Here is a 20,391-nt window from a genome sequence, read left to right on the forward strand (position 1 = left end):
TTTACAATGCATTTGATAGGACAACCACTTTATTACAAAGAACAAACAATGCTTCAAAATAAGACTAATCAACTTGTATTGTACAAAATGTCAGTTTCCTTGTAGAGGTCATTAAGTAACAGGCTGTAAGACTAAGTTCACGTCAAATTCGCTATCTTGAAATACCAGATAACAACAGTAATACTTATTACATCTTCAGAGTTTATGGCATGATCATGTGCTCTACTCCAAACTACATTCAAAAGATATTGCTATAATTACTTTGAAAACACAAAGTGTAGGTTATTGTTCACTTCATTTCCACTTTCACAAGAACATTCTGAAGATGAAGCTGTAGCAGTGTCTGCCGTAACTGGCAAGACTGTCCTATGCTTACACAGTCACAACCTCCCTAAGGAGTTTAGTAAACCTGGACATTTCTACAATATGGATACTGTAATCTGATAGATTTCAGCTTCTGTTACATCTCCTTTAGCAGTATCTAAAATAAATGGATAACATGGAGTCTCAAAGAGCTGGTGTCAACAGTCTTCTAAACTTTAAAATCGAACAATCAATATTTGTCTGATACCTAGTTGATAGGCAAACAGGTGGGATTTAGACATTATAAATACAGTTCTAAAAACAGACCACAAAGTGTATTTTACAGTGTGTACCACAATTTCAGTTTAAAGTAAAACTGTGAGCAACTGAAGAGTTGCATATGATCACTCTTCCACGTCACCCAACTTGGACAAAAAAGAGAAAGTGACATCTTATGTCAAGTCAGCTGAAGAAAGCACACTCACAAGGAAATGATACTTTCATTGAAAACACCACAGTTTTACCCTTTGGTAGTCGTGACATACCCACTGAAAAAAGAAATTGTGCAAAGCATGTGAAACCAAGTGCAAAAAAACTCCACCCAGACACACCCAACAGGTTTTATTCTTAAATAACAACTCTACAATCACAGCTATCAACCAACAAAATCAAAGCCACAAGTGTTTTCTCTAAAGGCTTCTTTCACAGTACTAATAAGAAAAACCAAGTTCTATTCTTCTAGTTGACAGTTCATGTGTATGGTACTTTAGTTATCAGACAGTATTGGTAGTGAGATCCTACCTGACAAAATGGACCATTAAAACACAAATATCTTAAAGCCAGTTAACTTCAGGAAAAGTCCTATACATTCATACTATAAACACTGTTTAAAGTGAAACTGGGATATCTGTCATTGTCATAAACACATGATTTTTCTCTGGAGTCAATCCACATGTGTTACTCCTGTGCCACAATTAACACTATTATAGCCATTTATGGTCCCCAGCACTTTCTAGATGCTATTGTAGCATGTGATGCATTGCGATAATTAAGGCTGTATCAGCACTTCATTATAACCCTGATTCTCAGGGTAGCCAAAACTTGGCTATTAAATCTGCTCTGGGATGCTTGAGCTGCTAACTCTCTAGCATTTTAGTGATACTTCTCCCACCAAACCAGGCACATCATTGATTTTAGTTTCTATATTTACAAACGCTCTTAAGACAAATTTAACTGGAAGAGGCAAGAAATTCTACCTTGATGTATAATCTTTTGGCATTTGGGGCAAAATTAAAGTGCAAAGTATAAACTTCATTGCACAGTAAATAATTTAGATTTTATTTTAAAATAAATCTTATTTAGGTGCCTCAATCTATTCACCTAGTGACCTTGTCCAACTCAGCCATTTTCCTCTACACTTTGGTAAACATAGTTTTATATATAGATACATAAATAGCATTTTAAATGTTTACCTTTATTTCACTACTGTGAACAAATTTTTTCTTTTCGCATAGGAATGGATCCACCTATTCCTAGAAGTAATGCTTGTTGATTTTATCAGCTAGCTAGTTAATGTAAAATGATGCATAGTAAAAGGGAGATACTGAACTTGATTGGCAGAATATATTGGTAAAGCAAACAAGCACTTAAGAAGATTAACTGGAATAAATATGTTGAAAGTTGCCATATAATATGTGCAAAATTGCTTACCATGTATTCTAAACTTTGGTTAAAATTTTCAGATTGAAGTTTTACAGAAACATTATGGAAGAAACACAAGTGATTATTAACACAGGAATGAGGTAAGTTATTATTAGTGCAAAAAGCAAGCATATGCTAAAAGCAAAGCATATGGATTAAAAAAAAAAGGAGAATGAATCTCATGGAAGTTTTAATACAAGACCAGAAAGGTCTCTTGTAAACATTGGTATTTACAAGTTTAAGATTTGTACAACTACAAAAGAATAATTATAAGTAATAGTAGTGCATTTACAATGAATTTACCTTTTTTTGTAATAAGAGCAATGGATAAGTTTATCTTTTTCCTTTTAAATTTTCAGGGGATATCTTTCAAGATTAAGATATTTGTTACAAATAGTAGAAAAAATCATTTCTTTACAAAAAAAGTATATATTAAAATATTTATACATTTTAAGTTACTATATAATAACTGGAAATTTTTGCCTTGTACTCAGGCACCACAATGAAGAATGTGGTATAAGGAACTGAAACCAAACAGAATTTGCTCATATACCAAATCTTATGAATTATCTATGCAAGATCTGTAGAAATCATGGGGAATCTACCTCAAATACTACTGCTTGTGCCAATTCTTTTATACATTTTTAATTTGAAACCATATTATTACATTTTAACTATCACTACCAAGAAGAGCTGCTGGATAGAGTGTGATCCTCCACCCCACCACCTCTGATATATTTTCTATATGATACTCATACCTGAGCAAGGCTCTATAATGTTGATGTGTCAAACGTAAAAAAGGTTATATATTTTTAAGGTAAAAACAATGCAAAAATAAAATATTTGTAGCATTTACAAATAGTACAAGAGTTACATTAAACACTACATTCGAAACTTGGGATTTATTAAGTCGTTTCTACTTTGAGCCGGATGTTTTCATGTCTGCAAAAAGAAGGAGACATTGTTAAATGTTTCGTAATTTCACATGGTGTACACAGTTAAACACTTTCAAACAAATACTGTTTCAGAGTTCTGGGATACAGCTCATGGTCAAAACCCCTGCCAACTAAAGGGTTTAAACAGCATTGGAATAGTGAACATCATAGAAGACAATTTCATTGTTACTCCCCAACTTAGAAAAGCACATACTAAAACCAAGCAGTGGAGCATTCAACAGGTGGGTCCCAGCCCACCAGCTGAGGTCAGCTACCCCCACACAACAGTTCCCTGCTGCCCAAGGGGGTGGGCACTCTGCCCTTCCTACCTTCCTCTGTGCCCACAGGACCTCTTGCTGAGCAAAGCCAGCTCCCAACAAAGCTAGGCCAGAAACAGGAAGGAGTGGGATGAGAAGCTGGCAAATTTCGCTTTGAGACCCTGGATTGGCTTACTTACAAGGTGAGCCAGAACTGACCAGGCTAAAACTAATCATTATTTTCAGTGAATCCATTCCCATCCCCAAATCACCATGAACCAGTACAAATTCAAGGCCAGGGACAAGAAGACAAAACCTCTTCTGCCTGTGATACAGACTTTAAAGTGTACATGCATCACAAAAATGCACCTTACATCACCTGGTGGAATTTTGTTTTCATTTAGGAGGCTGGAAAGACTGAAAAACCCCCGATGGCACTGTATGTCATGTACATGATGAGCATTATTGGATTACTTCTTATTAGATTAAGAAACTTTTGAGTTGAAGTGAATCCCAGGGAAGTAAGAAGCAACAACTAGAATTGCATAAAACTCCCATAAGGAACAAAACAACATTTCAAGAAGTTCACATGCAGTGCTGTGTTGGTTCTGGAGTCACAATGCACAGCTCCTGCCCCACTCAAATGCTGTATGTGACAGTGACTTTACCTTGGAGCCACCGAACCTGCGTGGCCGGGCCGTAGCCTCTCTCGTTCTTGGCTGAAATCCTGAACACTATGGCAGGCCGGGAGGTGTAATCCACGTGGGCGTTGGATAGCTGGGCAGCAGTCACTATACAGGAGGTTTTAAGACCACAGTATATCCTCATAAATACAAGTTGACTTGGATTTTCCTGTAATTGTGTGGAACGGATGGCTAAGTAGGCAGAATATTCTAAAATATTTCCAGAGGGTGAAGCAGGAGGCTCCCAAGAAAGATGAATACAGTCGACACTCTGAAGAAAAAGAGAAAAGTATGATAGTACGTAGCTAACCATAAATATATAAACAATATTAAAAAACCCCAAATTCTAAAGATTATGTGAAAATTCTAACCTATCATCACCACTCTGGAGATAAGGATGTCTTTCGACATTTTTTTAAGAAGCGTGGTAAACCCCTATAGATCTAAGGATGCAAGACTAGAAAATCATGGGGAAACCATCAGATGATTGAATGTATATCTGCTAACATGATCCATAAGTCTTAAAACAATTCTTTTTAGCAAATATCTTAAAGAATATCATATCAAGCAGAGTTAACCAAGTAAGCACTGGGCACTATTTTATATGACAATTTAAACTTAAAAATAACCCCAACAACAAACCAACTCTAACCAAGAGTTCTGACTAGAATTTTGAACATCAGAACCAGAGTTACCTATATTTCTCACCTTGGTGATTTTGACTGTTGAAGGAGCTCCAGGAAAACCTGGAATGCACGTCTTGAATTCACTGATTTTACTGAAAGGCCCAACACCACATCCATTAATTGCAGCAACTCTGAACCTGTACACTGTGCCTGGAAACAGATCCTGTTTCTTAAGTAATCTGTAGTCTGGTACATCTGCACCTTCCGTCTGAAAATAAAGCAACATTTGTGTTAATTTTAAAAACGTTCTAGACACAATTAGCCTAAAAACGTATAAGGTCGTAAAATGAGATTAATCTCAGTTTAATTGAAACTGAAAATCTATTTAATACTGTTGTGCTTACATCAAAATTTATGAAAAGGTTTGGACTGAGGCACTCTCTCACCTCAAAACAGCTGATCTAAGATGCAATGTGAGACTACATCTCTAGACCGAAAGATACCCCATTTTTTCAGTCATTTAAATGAAAGTGCACCTTGTGGTTACTTTTACTCAGGAAAGTAAAAATAAAGTAGCATTTACAACTACATAAGTTATGATTTAGTTAACATAATCTTCTGTCATAAAAAAAGAGTTTTATTTCAAAACCAGTTATTCCTAAAGTTAGGAGCTGCAGTTCAATGTGCAGGTAACCAAAATGTTTTTAAAGAAAAGCACTGTAAGTTAGTAACAAATAGCTTCCTGGAACATTGTGTGCTACCATACTTCCATGATTAAAGTATGCATTGATGCATCACTGATACTTAGAGTGGAACTATTTTCCTTCTGAATAATGTGTAAGAACCACAATGTAAACAGTGTCAAATGCACTGTGCTCTTTAAAACTAAGACATACGATATTTATAGGGAAGCTTTCAAAGAAAGGTTTCTGTTATTTTGTTTCTGTCTCAAGAAGACATGATTTTTGTTTCCAGTTCACTAGGACATCACTAATTTACACTTTTACCATCAAAACTATTAACACTTTTGCAAGTTTCACACTCATAGTTTTCATGTATCAACTTACATGTACAAAACCTTAAGTTAGAAAGATCTAATACAAAAGATTCTACAGTTCCAGATCTAGTCTTTTTAAACAGTGATGTCTTACTAGTATCTTTAACAATTTTTATGCAAAGATTCTGGGAACAGAGAAGAAACGGAAACATTTCAATGCTGGACTGAAATAAGATATTAAGAAATTGTGGGGTTTTCAGTTTTTAAGAATTTTTATTCACTTGAAAGCTTAGTAAGTTTAAAATTGTTTCCTAAGGCAAGAAATAAGAAAAGAGTTAGCAATAGCAAAATAAGATATTTTGTATTATCATACATTAACAACAAAAGAAAATTCATCCAGTTTAGGAAATAGTAAAAAGCGATCAGAAAAATACATGTGGAACTACTGGTCATAAAATACAAAACTCCTACAAGCACCAGCATCTGCTGCAGTATCAGAAAATCCCACATTTTGTTGTGAACTGTATAAGCAACAGATTCTGAAACAGGTATGTGCAAGTTACATCAGAGAAGAACCAGCAGCTACCTTGCTATTGATGTTCAGTGTTTCCTCTGGCAGCAAGTAGAACTGGCTCACCACAGCACTGTTGTTCTTAAAAATTCCCACATCATACCACCGGCGGTCCCTGGCTTTCACCGGTGCCGGCGGCCTCTGGGGAGCTCTCTAGTATTTGAAGAACATGTCATGTAGATTACCCATACTTCAATGCATGGAAAAAAACTAAGGCTCTAGTTTATTTAAGAGACAACCCCCTTTCATACCAGTGTTACTTTCTTATGCTTCAAATGAATATGCATGTGTTATTCAAATACCGTGCAAAACCAACTGGTTCTTATAATTGACTTAGACACAGTCTGTCATTTAAAAAGCAACAGCTGGGATGTCACATCTAATATTCTAAACAGGGAGGGGAAGAAGTTTAAAGCTGTAGAACTAGGTGTCCGTAGCAGTATGTAGTTGTGAGTTAATTTCTCTCAGAGGTCAAGAAGTTTCCCAAGGTGGTCCAACATCAGCAGCTCCCCCTGGGGCTCAGCTGTACCTCAGCCCCACACGTGCTCCTTGTCAGGCCCTGTGGAACTCGCCTGCAGCTGAGAACAGCCCTCTGCTGTGGCGCGGGGCATTGGGATGCAGGGCGTGCAAACTGCTCCTGACTGACCCAGAAACACAGACTGGCTTTCTCGCTGGTCTCCAGGCACCAGGGAGGGCACTTGCACAGTCAGGTGCCCAGCACAGACGGGCCAGGATCCTGCTAGCATGGAAATGGGGCAGGAGCTGCAACTGCTCTTGGCAAAAGCACCCCAACCCTTTAGTTGCAGCTGCTTCTCCCCATCCTCAGTTCCTCGCTTTTGGTGGCAACAGTGGCACCTTGGGTTTGTGTATTAAGTTGTAAGCAGGTGAAATAGGAAGCATTTACTTTTTCAGGCAGTATTTACAGCTTGCATAGTCAGTCCCCATCTCCTCTAGGGAAAAACATCAAGATGTCAGTTAAGTTACGTTTCAAAACTATAGAATCAGCAGCTAACACTAGTCTGATCTAATACATACTTCATTTTAAATTCAGTTGTGCATACAGAAAAACTTTTTACATTTGCACATCATGCAGCAGGCCATTCCACTGTGCCAGTTGATAAAAATGATTCAACAGCTGAAACATGTACTTGGATCTCCTCCCAACTACACAACTGCTCCTCAGAGCCACATCAAACCCACACAATGCAATTAGTTTTACAACAGAAATGTTTACCCCTGAATTATTCACTTCAAGCTCAAAATAAACATTGCTTTTCTTTCAGAAATACAATTAAAGGAGAACAGAAGAGCCCTGACAACTAATCAACAGAACAATAGGTAAAGCAATTTGATAATACTTTTTCAGACTTACAGAGGAGTGTGAATCATTTGTCTGTCCAGTATTGACCCTTGCTGAAGGCATGACGTAAGCAGTTTCAGCAGCTAAAAGCAAAAAGTTAAATTTTAAAAACTCAATCAGTAGAAAAATTTTAACACAAAACCCACAGAGTATGAAAGTTGACCTTAATAGCCATTTGTAAGCATTTGTTGCACAAGAACATCTCAGACCTCTTTTGCATGCAGTTCTATTTATAACACAAACTAATTTTGGCTTCTGTCATATTCACAGAACAATTCTGGGAGTCTGGCATTGGAGGCTGCTACAGATAATACAAACAGAAGGCAGGACTCAGAAAATCCTAAAAAGTGACAGGATTATGAAATCAATATAAAATATTTGCAAACAAATAATCTAAACACCAGATTGAGGCACATACTGGGGACATTGTATGAATAGTCTAAGTGTGAAATCTTAATTTGATGGCATTGTTTCTGACATCAATACAGTCTGAATTTTGAACATAAGCAGTTAACCTATAAACAATCCTAACAACTGGGAACAGAGCATTAATTAAATTTAAAATGGAATCTTAAAAGAAAAAAAAAGATTAAGCACATAAGTAACACAAGGAAGTATTAGTATTCTATGCTTGTGGTCCTGGGTTTTGCTTTTAAAATATAATAGTGCTTGGTAAAAATTATACTATGCACACAACATCAACATCAGAATACAGTTCTTTAGTTAACACTTAAAACAACAACAAGCACAGCCTGTTGATATTTGTCAAAAACAAGACTTGAAAAACGACCCATTTATTTTCTGCACTGCTGCTTATTTTGGATATTTCCAGCAGACTGTGAAGAAGCCAGCACATCTGACTAGCAGTGAGCTGGCCACATTAACAGGCCATATTCATTACAGAGGTCAGTTGCTTAAAATCAAAATCATCTGAGGTTACTATTTTAGTCTTTTGCTGACAAAACAGACAATCACGAATCAATGAAAGCAAATGTGCAACGGGCACCAAAACTGGCTGCCACTGATATTTAGAAAATGTACCTCTGCATAAATGAAGATTTTTCACTTACAGGAAACGTGATTTACAAATGCATAGAAGGAATATCCTGATTTTAAAAGATGTATAAATGCTAGCAGAGGTCATCCAGGCCGCACAAGGTCTTCAATGCACAAAGCCCTATCTATATCCCAGGTACTACTCAAGACGGGAATCCCACCACACTAGAGGAACTCTGATGGCCTTAGAAATATATGGCTCAAAATACAGTATGTGAAACACATTTCAAACCTTCAGATTTTGAATTGAATGTTGTTAGTGAAGTTTCATCTTTAACAACTGCCCCATTTGTACTTGATGATTCAGTTTTAACAGCCTGCTGGGTTACCATAGTTTGTGTGCTGGAGACAGTACTGGATACAGAAGCATCAGGATTTACAGTTTGTTTGTCCAAGTCATGTAATTCACCTACATTTGCTGATGTCTGAGCACCTTAAAGAAAAAGAAAATATTAGCCAGAATTCAATATTGATAACACAACACATCTCAACTTGATCTAATGGATTTAGTTTCATTTAAGTTTAGCTCAGAATTAGGTTAGAACAGGTCTGATTATATTGATTGCTAATGCCTACTTTAGGTATATAACTGAACAGAAGTTTGTCTACACAGTCATAAACAGATGTATGTAAACAGTTATTTTAGGCTTGCTGTTCTTGATGTATTTGGTCACCAAAAAAAACTAATTTGGGAAAAAAACTGCACTAAAATAAAGCATCCACATAAATCAGTATCACAGAGTAGTAACAATCAATTTAACATTAACCCCTGTAGAAGTCTGTTTCTCATTTAGCAATAAGAATCAAAATTTCCACATCTAATTAAATTACACTGTGAAGAAAATAAAAATCCAACTACCTGTAAAATACATTGAAGTAAAATATAAACAGATAAGGTGATTAAGCCTGGATTCACTACACTGAACCTAAGGCATTTCAGTGAAATGCATAAATCAGAGCCTTGTCATCTTTTATTTCCTCTACAGTCAGAGAGAAACATGCCTCTCTCTATGTTGCCTGAGATTTTACATCAGCCAATAGCTTTTCACTGCTAACAGACAGACACATTGTCAGTTTGGAATTACTATCACCATAATGTTGTAAAATGTTATCTGTCCCTTTTTATTTGATGCTAAAAATGACTATTTATGTTTAAAGAGACATGTTTGCCATCATAATAATGAATATATTGAGAATTTCATGTGCCTTGCAACACTTCAAACAAGTTAAGATTTCAATTTTCTTCATATATTCTAAAAATATATTCAGTAATAACTAACACAAGTTGAGTTTTTTAAACTACAAAGGACTCTTAAATAATTTTAAATTACAAGACAGAAACAATCTTATTTTATGTTTTTGAGATGAACTTTAACTCTCACTTTTTAATTACTTTTTTTCTATAGTCATCTTACTTGAAGTACAAACAGGCAAAAGAGAAGGGGCATTTGATTCTTTGAATCCTGTAGCATCTGCGTGGTTTTTCATAGTCTCCTGTGTAACCTTGTTTTCAGGTGCTGCAACCTTTTCTTTTCCTTCTACTTTTGAATTGGATGAAAGGGAAACTTGGACCTAACCAAAACAACACATTTGTTAAACTGCAAAGTTCAGAAATTTCAATTGCAAGCATGGCATGAAAATGCTTGCTCATAAACAACAATACAAATTCCTCCAAGAATTCCCCCTAGTACTTTAAATTAGACCAAGAAATCAACCTCTCAACCCACCTTACCTTAGCCATTATAGAACAGAGACTCAAACACTGAGTTGACTTGGACTTGTCCCTGACACACAATAAATTTTATCTGAGAGTAAGCTCATGTTCTATTGTCACTACATGGAAGTTCATTGCTGTGTACATTTAGTCTACTGAGGGGACTTTAACAGATGAGGAAAATCCCAATTACAGAGGCTTTCAACATTTGCTTTCCTGACATGTACTTGAGATATTTCTACTCTTAGTGAAATTTATAGTATTTCTACATGTGTTTTGTCCAGGAATACATAATGGATCCCATACAGATCTAAGACTTCACACAACTAAGAAAAGGTCCAAAGTTCTAAAAATGGGATCCTTTAGCCAGAGTTTGTCCTCATTCTTTCTGTTAAATTGGCAAAATAGCGAACATGTACACACACAGACCACAACCAGACAGATAATAATTGGATTTAACCTGCTGTAGGAACTTACAACTAAGCAGACTAGCATAAAACTAAACTAGACCAACGAAGAAGGAATATGCCTTATTCCTTTTGCTTCCCACATTAATGTCACCAACATTTTCAGGAAGAATAATATTCCTACTGGTGTCAGGCTCCCAGTTAGCATTGTGGAAGGCAATACACTTGCAATTCCTTTCTTCATTAACAAGAAAAGGACTTGAAAGACTGTCTCTCAATCCTAAAAGCAAAAAGTATGTAAGAAAACAGACAACTACTTCAGCAGGTGTCTTTTTGTTTTATTTGGTTTTTTTTTTCTAAGATCTAAAAATTATGCAGGGAGTTTTAAAACTGAGGAAGTGTGCTGGCAGTTCACTACCTTCCCATACTGTTTTGACACTTAAGCATTTTTCAGTTTACACTTACATTATTAGGAATGAGATTATTTGTTTGGCTGGGATGATCCACCTTCATTTCTGGATAAGGGACACTAGGCAATGATTGCGGACTTTGATGTAGAGAACAGCCACCTTGCATGCAAACAAAAGCAAATTCCCATCAGTTATGTAAAACTTCGTATTATGATGGTTGGAACCTATTTCAGTAAGGAAGAGGGAAGCCAAAGTTGCCTGAAGCAAAACGTTGTTGTAAGCCTGAAATGAAACTGTATGGCCAAACAGTCAGATAAAATCCCTTCCTCACTGCTTCCTTCCCCAGATTGTGGCCAGCATTCTACAAATACCTTCATAACTCAGACAGCTGGCCAAAACCAACAGAAACAAGTGAAAGGGGAGTTTTCTATAATTATGATGCAGGCATTTGGGAAATAATCAAAGAAACAGGGTGTCTCTCTGCAAAGAAACAGGGTCTCTCTCTCACAGAATGGTTCTTTACAAAACAAACTCATATTTATTACTTATGCCACCCTCCAGTCTGCCTGCGCACAAACATTAGTGTAACGTGATCTGACTGCTACCTTGTGAACTCAGCACAGATGTCTCAGGAACGCCAGTACCAGGAATTCCAGCCACCGGGGGCACTGGTGAGTCAGCATGTAATTGAAGAAGATATCCTTCAACTGTAGGGACTTCATCCCACTTCAATTGAAAAGAGTTGGTTGTAGCTCTAATCAGTTGTACCTGTGATGGTGCCAGAGGTCTCTCTACAAGAAACCAATAAAACACAGACAGCATGTTAGAAATTGCCCTCCCTTACCAGTTTATTAAATATCTGCATATTGCAAGCAAAATCTTTTTTCACTGATGTACAATATATACCAGATTCAACAAGAAACCACTGTCAAAGGTGGCAAGTCAAGTCAGCGAATCACAAAGTGTCTTTTTAAAGTGTTCAAAAATGCTCCAGTTTTGATGCTTTGTTTTTAATGGTTCTTCTGCTGCCAGTAGGTCTTTGGGTTGTAGCTACATCATCGAAGGGATTACAGAGGAAGGACTTGTGCTTTCCTAAAATGCTGCAGGTAGTTCTTTGGCTCCTAAAGCTTTACATATTCTTCTAATTCACAAATTATTCCTCTTCCTTTTTGCTTGCTCTGTGTAGCTGAAGTGAGCTTTCCCTCTAACAACTTCTACACAGGCTGAAGCCTAGACATGATTAATGCCAATGGCTTGCTCCTCTCACATGCCTCTATGCCTGACTAGGCTGCAATCTTCAGCAGCTGCTACTCTTTTTCATTTTCTGATTTTCTGAGGGAAAAATGAAATGGGAGAAAAAGAGTTCTAGTCTAGTTCCCTCTCTCCCAAACACCATCTCAGTGTCCTGCCATCTATGCAGCTACCAATGAGTGATTAGTGCTCCAGAATTCCCCTCACTGCCAGGAACAATTTGGGCCCTTCTTAGATTGAAGAATATCTTTTTGCAGTCCAAGAGATGAGGAAGCATCAGCAGCAATGATCCCAAGAGAAGAAGGGACTTGGTGAAAAAAGTATGTAGTAGCAGAAAAGATCACTAAAAAGAGAGACCAGGAACCCTGAGTTTAGGCAAAACAGCCTTTAGCATCTTGTGTCAACTGACTATGGCATGCAGTGCAGAATTCAGTACAAAGTTCTTTCAGCGGCTTTAAACAAGCCTTTCTCATTTTTTCATTTTAAGTAATAACCTTTAAACAACCAGCAGTGAAGCACGATGTTAAAATAATCTTTAAAATGTAAATAATCTTGGCGTTTGCTACAGCTTTAATGTTCTGATCATCAATCATGCGAGCTTTCCATACGTTAATGAAATACACAATGTATTATTTATTTCTGACTCACCAGTATCAAGGTACCAAAGATCTTTGCAGCAAACTTGATTGTTCCAAGCTTTTCTGTAACCATCTCTACCACTCCAGATATACAGACGAGTGCCAACAGCTACAGCACAGTGTCCTGCTCTTGGCCCTGGTAACAAGTTACTTTTGTCCTCCTGGCAATCTGAGATCAGACCTATCCATTCTGTGGTATCTAGTAAATGAAACTCACAGCATTTAGTTTCTAGATGTTTTCCAAAACAAGAAATAAAGATGTTAACATACTTAACTGCTCAGAAAAAAATGAAAATAAATCACCTCTGTTTTTATAGACAACTGCATTTAAAACTGAAATATTACAAAGAGAAGGTCACTTTCCAATAAGTGTGCAAGATAAAATCAATTAATACAGGCTGATTTTCTGACCTCTGGTTATCTCTCTCAGGCAAATAGATCAGAAGTTGAGGATTCAGGGATAGTACTATCATGCTTAGAAAAACCTCATTTCAGAATCTGTCTCTTGTGTTCTTCTACAAATGAAGAAGGAGCATTTACATTATTTAGTAGTTGTATTAACAAATATTTGCAGACGCAAATCTGCTGAATCTTCAAAGAAAAATACTAATTAAAATATCACTTTTCAAGTAAGATGCAAAAAACTGGCAACTTCTTCAGTCAGCCACGATTACAGCTATGTATCCTAAACTTTTCTCAAGGTCTTCAAAACAGTTACTCTACTCTGTTAAGAAAATGTTAATTCAAAATGCCCACTCCCAGAAAGGCAGAAACACTGACCCAAATTAAGGTAAGAAAATGAACCGGTGCATTTCCATTCACCATCAGAAGCAGAAATTTCACCTCCTGCTGACTGTGGAACCCATCCACCAAAAACATACATTCTGAAACACAGGAAAAGAGGGAAGAGGGGAAAAGAAAAGAAAAGCCAGTTAATATCCAGATCTGCTGCATGTGCTCTCTCAAACTAGGACAAAACAGAAAATTTCCAGTGTTTTACAGTTTTGGTTCACAGCAAATTTTATTTGTATCTGTCCTCTTTAGGAAGTACTGTTGCAGATATCTACCTTCTCAAATTTTTGAGTAAATTAACTGATTGAAAAACCCAACCACACAAAAAAATCCTGGAAGCTCCTCATGCAACTTCCTAGAAATAGAAGCGAATACTGTAACATTTAACAAAACACCAAACTGCTAATGCTCTCCGAAAATCACACACATACAACAGAATTTCTACAATCCTTTACTGCAGACCCCTCAATAAGTCATGCTAAAATGACTGGCATCTAACTCAGATATCAAAATTCAAAAATATAATGCAGGCTACAAACTACTAACATTTTAAGTAAATAATAAAAAGCTAAGCTGTTGCATCAGAAGATATTAAGCTTTCATATTTCTTTACCCCCTTGCCTCTTTCTCCTCACACCAGCTTGTAAATTGATAAAAAATGCACTGAAACCCATATTTAAAAATCCATTTTATCAATACTACCTGCCAAAACAAACCACACTGGCAAGAAGCAGAGTAATGAGGAGCAGACTACAGAAAAAGCAGGGAATAGTTTGGCCTGGAACTAGTTTTAGTCTTTGAGCAGTTTCTTTGCATATCTACCTCATCTGTGTCACACACAGAGGCACTCAAGCTCACTCCTGACAGAGCTTAGGCCCAGCTGAGGCTGCCCCAGAATGCACAAAGAAGCCCAGAAAGCTGCTGGTGGGTTGGGCAGATTGTCCTGCTGCATGGAAACACTGGCAGTTTGATACCCTTAAGTTAACAGTGGTACTGAAACAGCAGCAGAAAACTATTCTACAGGGCTGATGTTTATACTGAGCAGTAGTGGATAAGCATCATCATTCTCCTACTAGGTGTACCTTTCTAGAGTTGAGCTTTTAACAACAGACATACTTGTTTCCTATTACATTGGCCGTATGGAGACTGCGAGGAAGTGGTACTGTCCCTTTGGTTTCTGGTCTTGACCAGGTCATGGTTTCTAAAAGAAAGAGAACAAAATCCTCAATAAAAAAAAACAAAAACTTGTTACTACATATTTCAATACCTGGATTTTAGGAGGGAACATACCTCTAATATTCAGCAAAATAAAATGCCACCTTCTTAAGATGGCTACTTTAAGAAAAAAGGTGCAACAACAAGCACTTGGAACTTCTTTTAAAAAAACACAGGAAATACTGAGAAACTAACGGTTTATCAAGAACATATATTATGGTTTCACTATGGTTATTCAACTTTGTTCCTTTAGAGTGCTTTAAAGACTATGATAACCACCTCACAGTGTACCTGAATCAGGGAGGATAATATATGCAAACAACGCTGTATCTATTTAATTCCAAATATTACAAAAGGCTAACACTCTGGTGTCTCAATAATATCTGCACCACAGCATGCCATTAACCATTCTATATTGCAATTTTTCCCCTCAGCCAGCAAGCACTGACTTCTGCTGGCAAACCAACTCACCTATGTCAAGTTCCCAGAGATCATTAAGCCGACAGCCACACATCCCGCCAAAAATATACATCTTTGGGCTTCCCACATCTTTTCTGCAGTACACAATGGCTGTGTGAGATTCTCGGGGAGATGGCAAGATTCCTTTGGTCACAGGAATGCTCCAGCCAACCACGCCAGACCCATGTTGCAGCTCCAGTTCATAGAAATCATTTAAATATCTAGGGTATTATTGTCAAAGTATGAAAAACTCACTTATAAGCATGATGACAAGTGCGCTTTAAACCCTGACCATTTCCAAGTATTACAGACTTCTGTCTTGGGAGGGTGTAGAGTTTTAAACTGTCAAAACATTTGATGCATTGTGGACAGTACCAAATCTGGATTTAAAATGGATTTAAAACAAAAAAAATTAACAGTTATAACTTGTTGCCTCTAAGAAAACACACTCTCTTATTTGCTACACTTTATTACACGAAAAACATTGAACACTGGAAAACAACATTCCTTGCAAAAATTGCTACATATGGACACACTTGCAACAAACTGCAAAGTTGTGAGAAATACATGATGACAAGAGATACTAGAGATTGATTTCTGCAACTCTAAGGCAACAAAGGTGAGAAGAAGCTGTTTGTTTTCTTGTGTCTTCAGGCTGGCCAACAGACAATTACCCATTTGTTGCTGAATCTATCAGCAAGTTATTTTTAGATAATGGTCTTTGAATCTTGGCATTCACACCAGATACCTCTTGTTTACTGAGCTTGAAATTGCCAGTTTATAGCTCAGTGGATATAAGTGCTCTGAACTGCAGGTGAATGTGGATATAAAACTTCAGCATTATAGCACAGTTTGCTGACAATAAAGGCAACTTCAGCTGTTACTGTAAAAAATTTCCAGATGAATTCATAACTGTTTTTCACAGCAATATAGAAGAAACATCTTTCATGAGTTCCCTGATGACTCACGAGACTTTGCTGATTGAGGTAATTCTAATAAACAAGCCATTCTTAAAAACATCACCCAAAATACTAGGAAAAATACCAAAGCCTACTCAGGTTTCCCTACAGAAGTGTCAGAGCTGTCAGTCAGTGTTTCATATTGTGAGATTAGCAGAAGGAATACTTAAGCTTCTTCGCATGTAACCCCTTCACTGCACAAATAATCCAACTTAGAGTGCTTGGTATGCAGGACAGCCTGCCTAGAATGTTCCTTTTCAAAGCTGTCATATCTAGTAATTTGTTTTTAAAGCCATTAAATTCAAAGACAAATCAGCATACCTGGGAACGTTATTATTTGAATCTTCACTTTCATTTGCCAGGCCACCAAATAAATAGCACTTGTTACCATATAAAGAAAAGCTGTGGCCAAGCCGAGGACAGGGTGGTGATCCATTTGAAGGAGCTTGAGGTTTTACTTTTTTCCAGAGCCATCGACTTGCCTTGAAGACAAGAAAAACATATTCAGAAATAATTTCATTTATAGTCAGCCATAACAAATAGAATTAATATAATATTAACACTTGTATATTTTCTGAATTATTTTTAAGGGAATGCTGGGCTTTTTTTAGGACATACATTAAAAGAGACATGTAAGAGCTAACCTTAATAAAACATTAAATATTTTATACTTTATAGATGGAAGCCTCTATTTCAAAGTTATTTAGAATAAACTTTAGATTCTGAAGAGGGAAAAAAATCTTTCTGAAGAAGAACAAAGCCCATCTAACTTTCCTGTGCAGTTGGTTAAATAAAACGTGTTTGTTCATAAACAGATAAATAAACTAGTTCTGAAAATCAAAACATTTTCATACATTTCCTACCTGCAATTCATATAAATCATTGCTATATCTTCCATATTCAACCATTCCTCCAAAAACTAGTATTCTGGTACCATCACAAACAAATCCGTGTGCTGCACAGCCTGGAGGAATATCTCCCCTTACAGCAGGAAGGAACCACTGATTTGTAACTACAGTAGGAACAAAAAAAAAAACAAAACCAAAAACCAGAAAAAAAGGATAAGAAAAATATTTTGAACACTGAAATATGTATTTTTAAACACCTCTGCTTTCTAAAGAATTACCTTTTATTTGCAGATAACTGTGAATGGGCTACTTGCTTCACACTAAGTTTTAAACAAATTCTTATTCTTTTTAATAAAAAGAAAAGCAAACACCTCTATCAAACCAATGTTACTCAGTACATGCATGAGCCCATGAGGTTACTGTAACTAAGTCAGTCATGAAGGGTAACCCAGCAATTTAATAGACCTGGCAAGAATAGAGGCTAATGGGGAACACAAGTGCAGTTCCACACAAAAGAGATAACCACGCTAACTCAGAGGGAGCTAGCCCTAGAAACAGAATTATTAAAGCTACAGCAGCATGGCACTGTGCCTGGACTTAATAGCCCTATTCAAAATCTAATTACACTGTTCTAGGACCCATTTTAATATCCACAGAGCGCCGCACTGATACGCGGGAGAGGAGAGGCAGACAGTCAAGAAAAAGCAACCCTTTGATCCAGCAGCAGCATATTGGTGTTTAAAGTGTTCTGGAATTTAAGCATTACAGGGGACAATGTCTTCTTTTTCCTACACTGTTTTGTGAGCATGAAGAGGAGAAGTATGAAATTAGAAGCTTCCAGTGAACGTTGCTGTAGGGGATTAAGATGCTCTCACTGTGTGCCAGCTCCTCGAAAATCATCACATGCATAGCAAGGGCCATGGATGACATCGCACACTCTGGCAGCTCAGGTCATAACCCTGCATCTTAAACCCCAGAGAAAAGAAAGGTCAGTTTGGGCCAAACACTCATCCAGAAACTGGAACAACTGAGTCACGATCCTTTCTGTCACTGCTGCAAAAGCAAAATACCTTAAGCAGAAAGTCTGGGCAGAAAAAACCCAAAAAGTCATGATCAGACTCACTCAAAAGGCACCCATCAGAACCTCTGTTCTGACAGGAGTTTTCTTTGGATTACTTCTCAGAACAGAAAGGTTAAGTGATTTTTTTTCCGCCTCCCCTCAAAAAATGTGATTTAAGCACAGTAGATTTTGAAGCTATCAGAGAAAAATCTGCCTGGAAAAACCTCAAGCAGCCAACACTGGCTGACTGAGAAGCACAGATCAGTCCCTTAACTCTCCCGTCTCGGCCCAAACCCTGAAATTACATGCAAGTTTTCCAGCCTCATTCAGCGTTCCGTACAGTAACTATTTAGGCGTCTAATCTTTCACAAATAATATCGGTCTCGGGCAGCTTCCTGTTTGGAAAGGCTCCCGATGCCAACATGTTCACTTTTCCAAACAACATTCCCATTCCAGCGCGTCCAGCTCTCCTGAGCCGCCGCCACCAGAGGGAAGGAGGGGGATCCGGACACTCGTGGGGACTAATCCCGCCTGCCGCCATTCAGCCGCGACCTGCCAGGGGAGAGAGGCTCCGCACCCCTGCGCGAGAGCCGGGGAAAGCAGAACAGACCGAGACGCACCGGGAGATTCTCCCGGTCGCTCTTCCCCAGGGAGGACCACGAACCCCGCAGCACCAGCCAGGGCGCAGCACCACCCCAGGGAAGACCCCTGGCCCAGGCGTGTTTCCCGCCCCGCCATTTCGGCTCCAGGCAGCTCCTCAGCCTGCCGGCCGCCCCCTCAGCCGAGCCTCCCGCGGGCAGTGCCGGGGGAGGGCGGGAAGCCCGGGGGGGATCCCCGGCGCCGTGCGGAGCCCGGTGCCACCGGCGGTCGCAGACGGGACAGCCCCACCGCTGTCCCCCCCGCCCCGCCCGCCCCGCGGCGCGGCCCCGCCCCGCGCACCCGTGTTGTAGACGTGCAGCTCGTCGGCGATGCCCTCGTTGCCCGCCGCCGAAGATGATGAGCAGCTCTCGGATGGCGACCGCACGGTGCCCGTGGCGGGAGCGCGGCACCGGCCCCGTGAAGGAGGACACCCGCCTCCAGCTCAGCCCGGCGGCGGCCGCCGCCATCTCAGCGCCGCTCCCACAACGCACCGCGCGGCCGGGGCAGCCCGCCGGGGAAGGGGGAGCGCTGACGTGAGGGCGGCGGGTCCGTGTCCCGCCCCGCGGCCCGCCTCCGCCGCAGCCCCAGCTCGGCACGGCCCCCTCCGCTCCCGCGGAGCCCCCGGGCTCGGCCGTGCTCCGACGGGAGCCCCTGTGGAGGGGCTTCCCGCCTGCAGCGCACCCCGCCCGAGGGGTGCTCCCTCAGCTTGGGGCACCCGCTCTCCCTCCGAGCCCTCAGAAACGTGTAGCACATTATGGGGGTTTTTTTTAACTGGCTAGTGGTAGGCGAGGCAATGCTGCTGCCTGCGAGGTGTGCAGCGAGAAAGAAATGAATTGCTGTTTAAACACCGAAGGTTGAGATTAGCAACCGAGGTTTCGGTTGTACAGCTAGCAGCGGGTGATGTGAGAGAATTCGAAGGTCTCGTTGTGCAGGAGAGAAGCTGCTCTTTCCTGTGTGAGAGGGGTGTTGTGTGAGAATATATAAACGTGGGAGGCTGAGGGGGAATCCAAAGAGGGTGTATCTGGTGCTAAAAGCCTCTTGTCAGTGTTGAGTTCTACATAGTAAATTCTGATGCTGAGATGTATAATTGAGGTTGGACAACAGGAGAAATTTCTTCACAGAATAGGTGATTAGACATTGGCATGGGCTGCCCAGGGACGTGGTGGAGGTGTTAAAGGAAAGACTGCATGTGGCACTTACTGCCATGGTCTAGTTGACAGCGTGATGTGTGGTCATAGGCTGGACTCGATAATTTCAGAGTTCTTTTCCAACCTGGTTCTGTGAAGGTGTTACTGCATTGCCAGTAATCCCGAGGGTTCTGCCAAGTGAAGGAGCCAGTCCCAGTTCTGCAGGCTCATATGACGGTGCTGCTTAGATCTGTTCAGATTCACATAGAAATGGAAAGGAACGTGAAAAAAACATAGGTGGATTTTGGTAAGCATGAGCTCAATACAAATTAAATACCACAGCACAGAAAAATACTAATAGTTGTAGCCATCTGCACGAAGCG

The 20,391-nt window shown here is 39.3% G+C and overlaps 1 protein-coding gene across 1 annotated transcript; it reads right to left on the reverse strand.

Annotated features, from left to right (window-relative positions):
* HCFC2 (host cell factor C2) lies at positions 1 to 19,378 on the reverse strand. Its single transcript, XM_039570787.1, is given in 17 exon segments — positions 1 to 2,946; positions 3,865 to 4,150; positions 4,588 to 4,773; positions 6,089 to 6,226; positions 7,446 to 7,516; positions 8,722 to 8,922; positions 9,905 to 10,061; positions 11,076 to 11,179; positions 11,626 to 11,811; positions 12,920 to 13,108; positions 13,690 to 13,793; positions 14,818 to 14,902; positions 15,388 to 15,596; positions 16,656 to 16,816; positions 17,198 to 17,346; positions 19,182 to 19,224; positions 19,226 to 19,378. Coding segments are annotated over 17 exon segments (2,418 nt in total). The 5' UTR covers positions 19,349 to 19,378; the 3' UTR covers positions 1 to 2,920.
* Between the last annotated feature and the right edge of the window lie 1,013 nt (positions 19,379 to 20,391).

The sequence above is a fragment of the Corvus cornix genome, chromosome 1A, assembly GCF_000738735.6.
Source record: "Corvus cornix cornix isolate S_Up_H32 chromosome 1A, ASM73873v5, whole genome shotgun sequence".
NCBI classification, from domain to species: domain Eukaryota; kingdom Metazoa; phylum Chordata; class Aves; order Passeriformes; family Corvidae; genus Corvus; species Corvus cornix.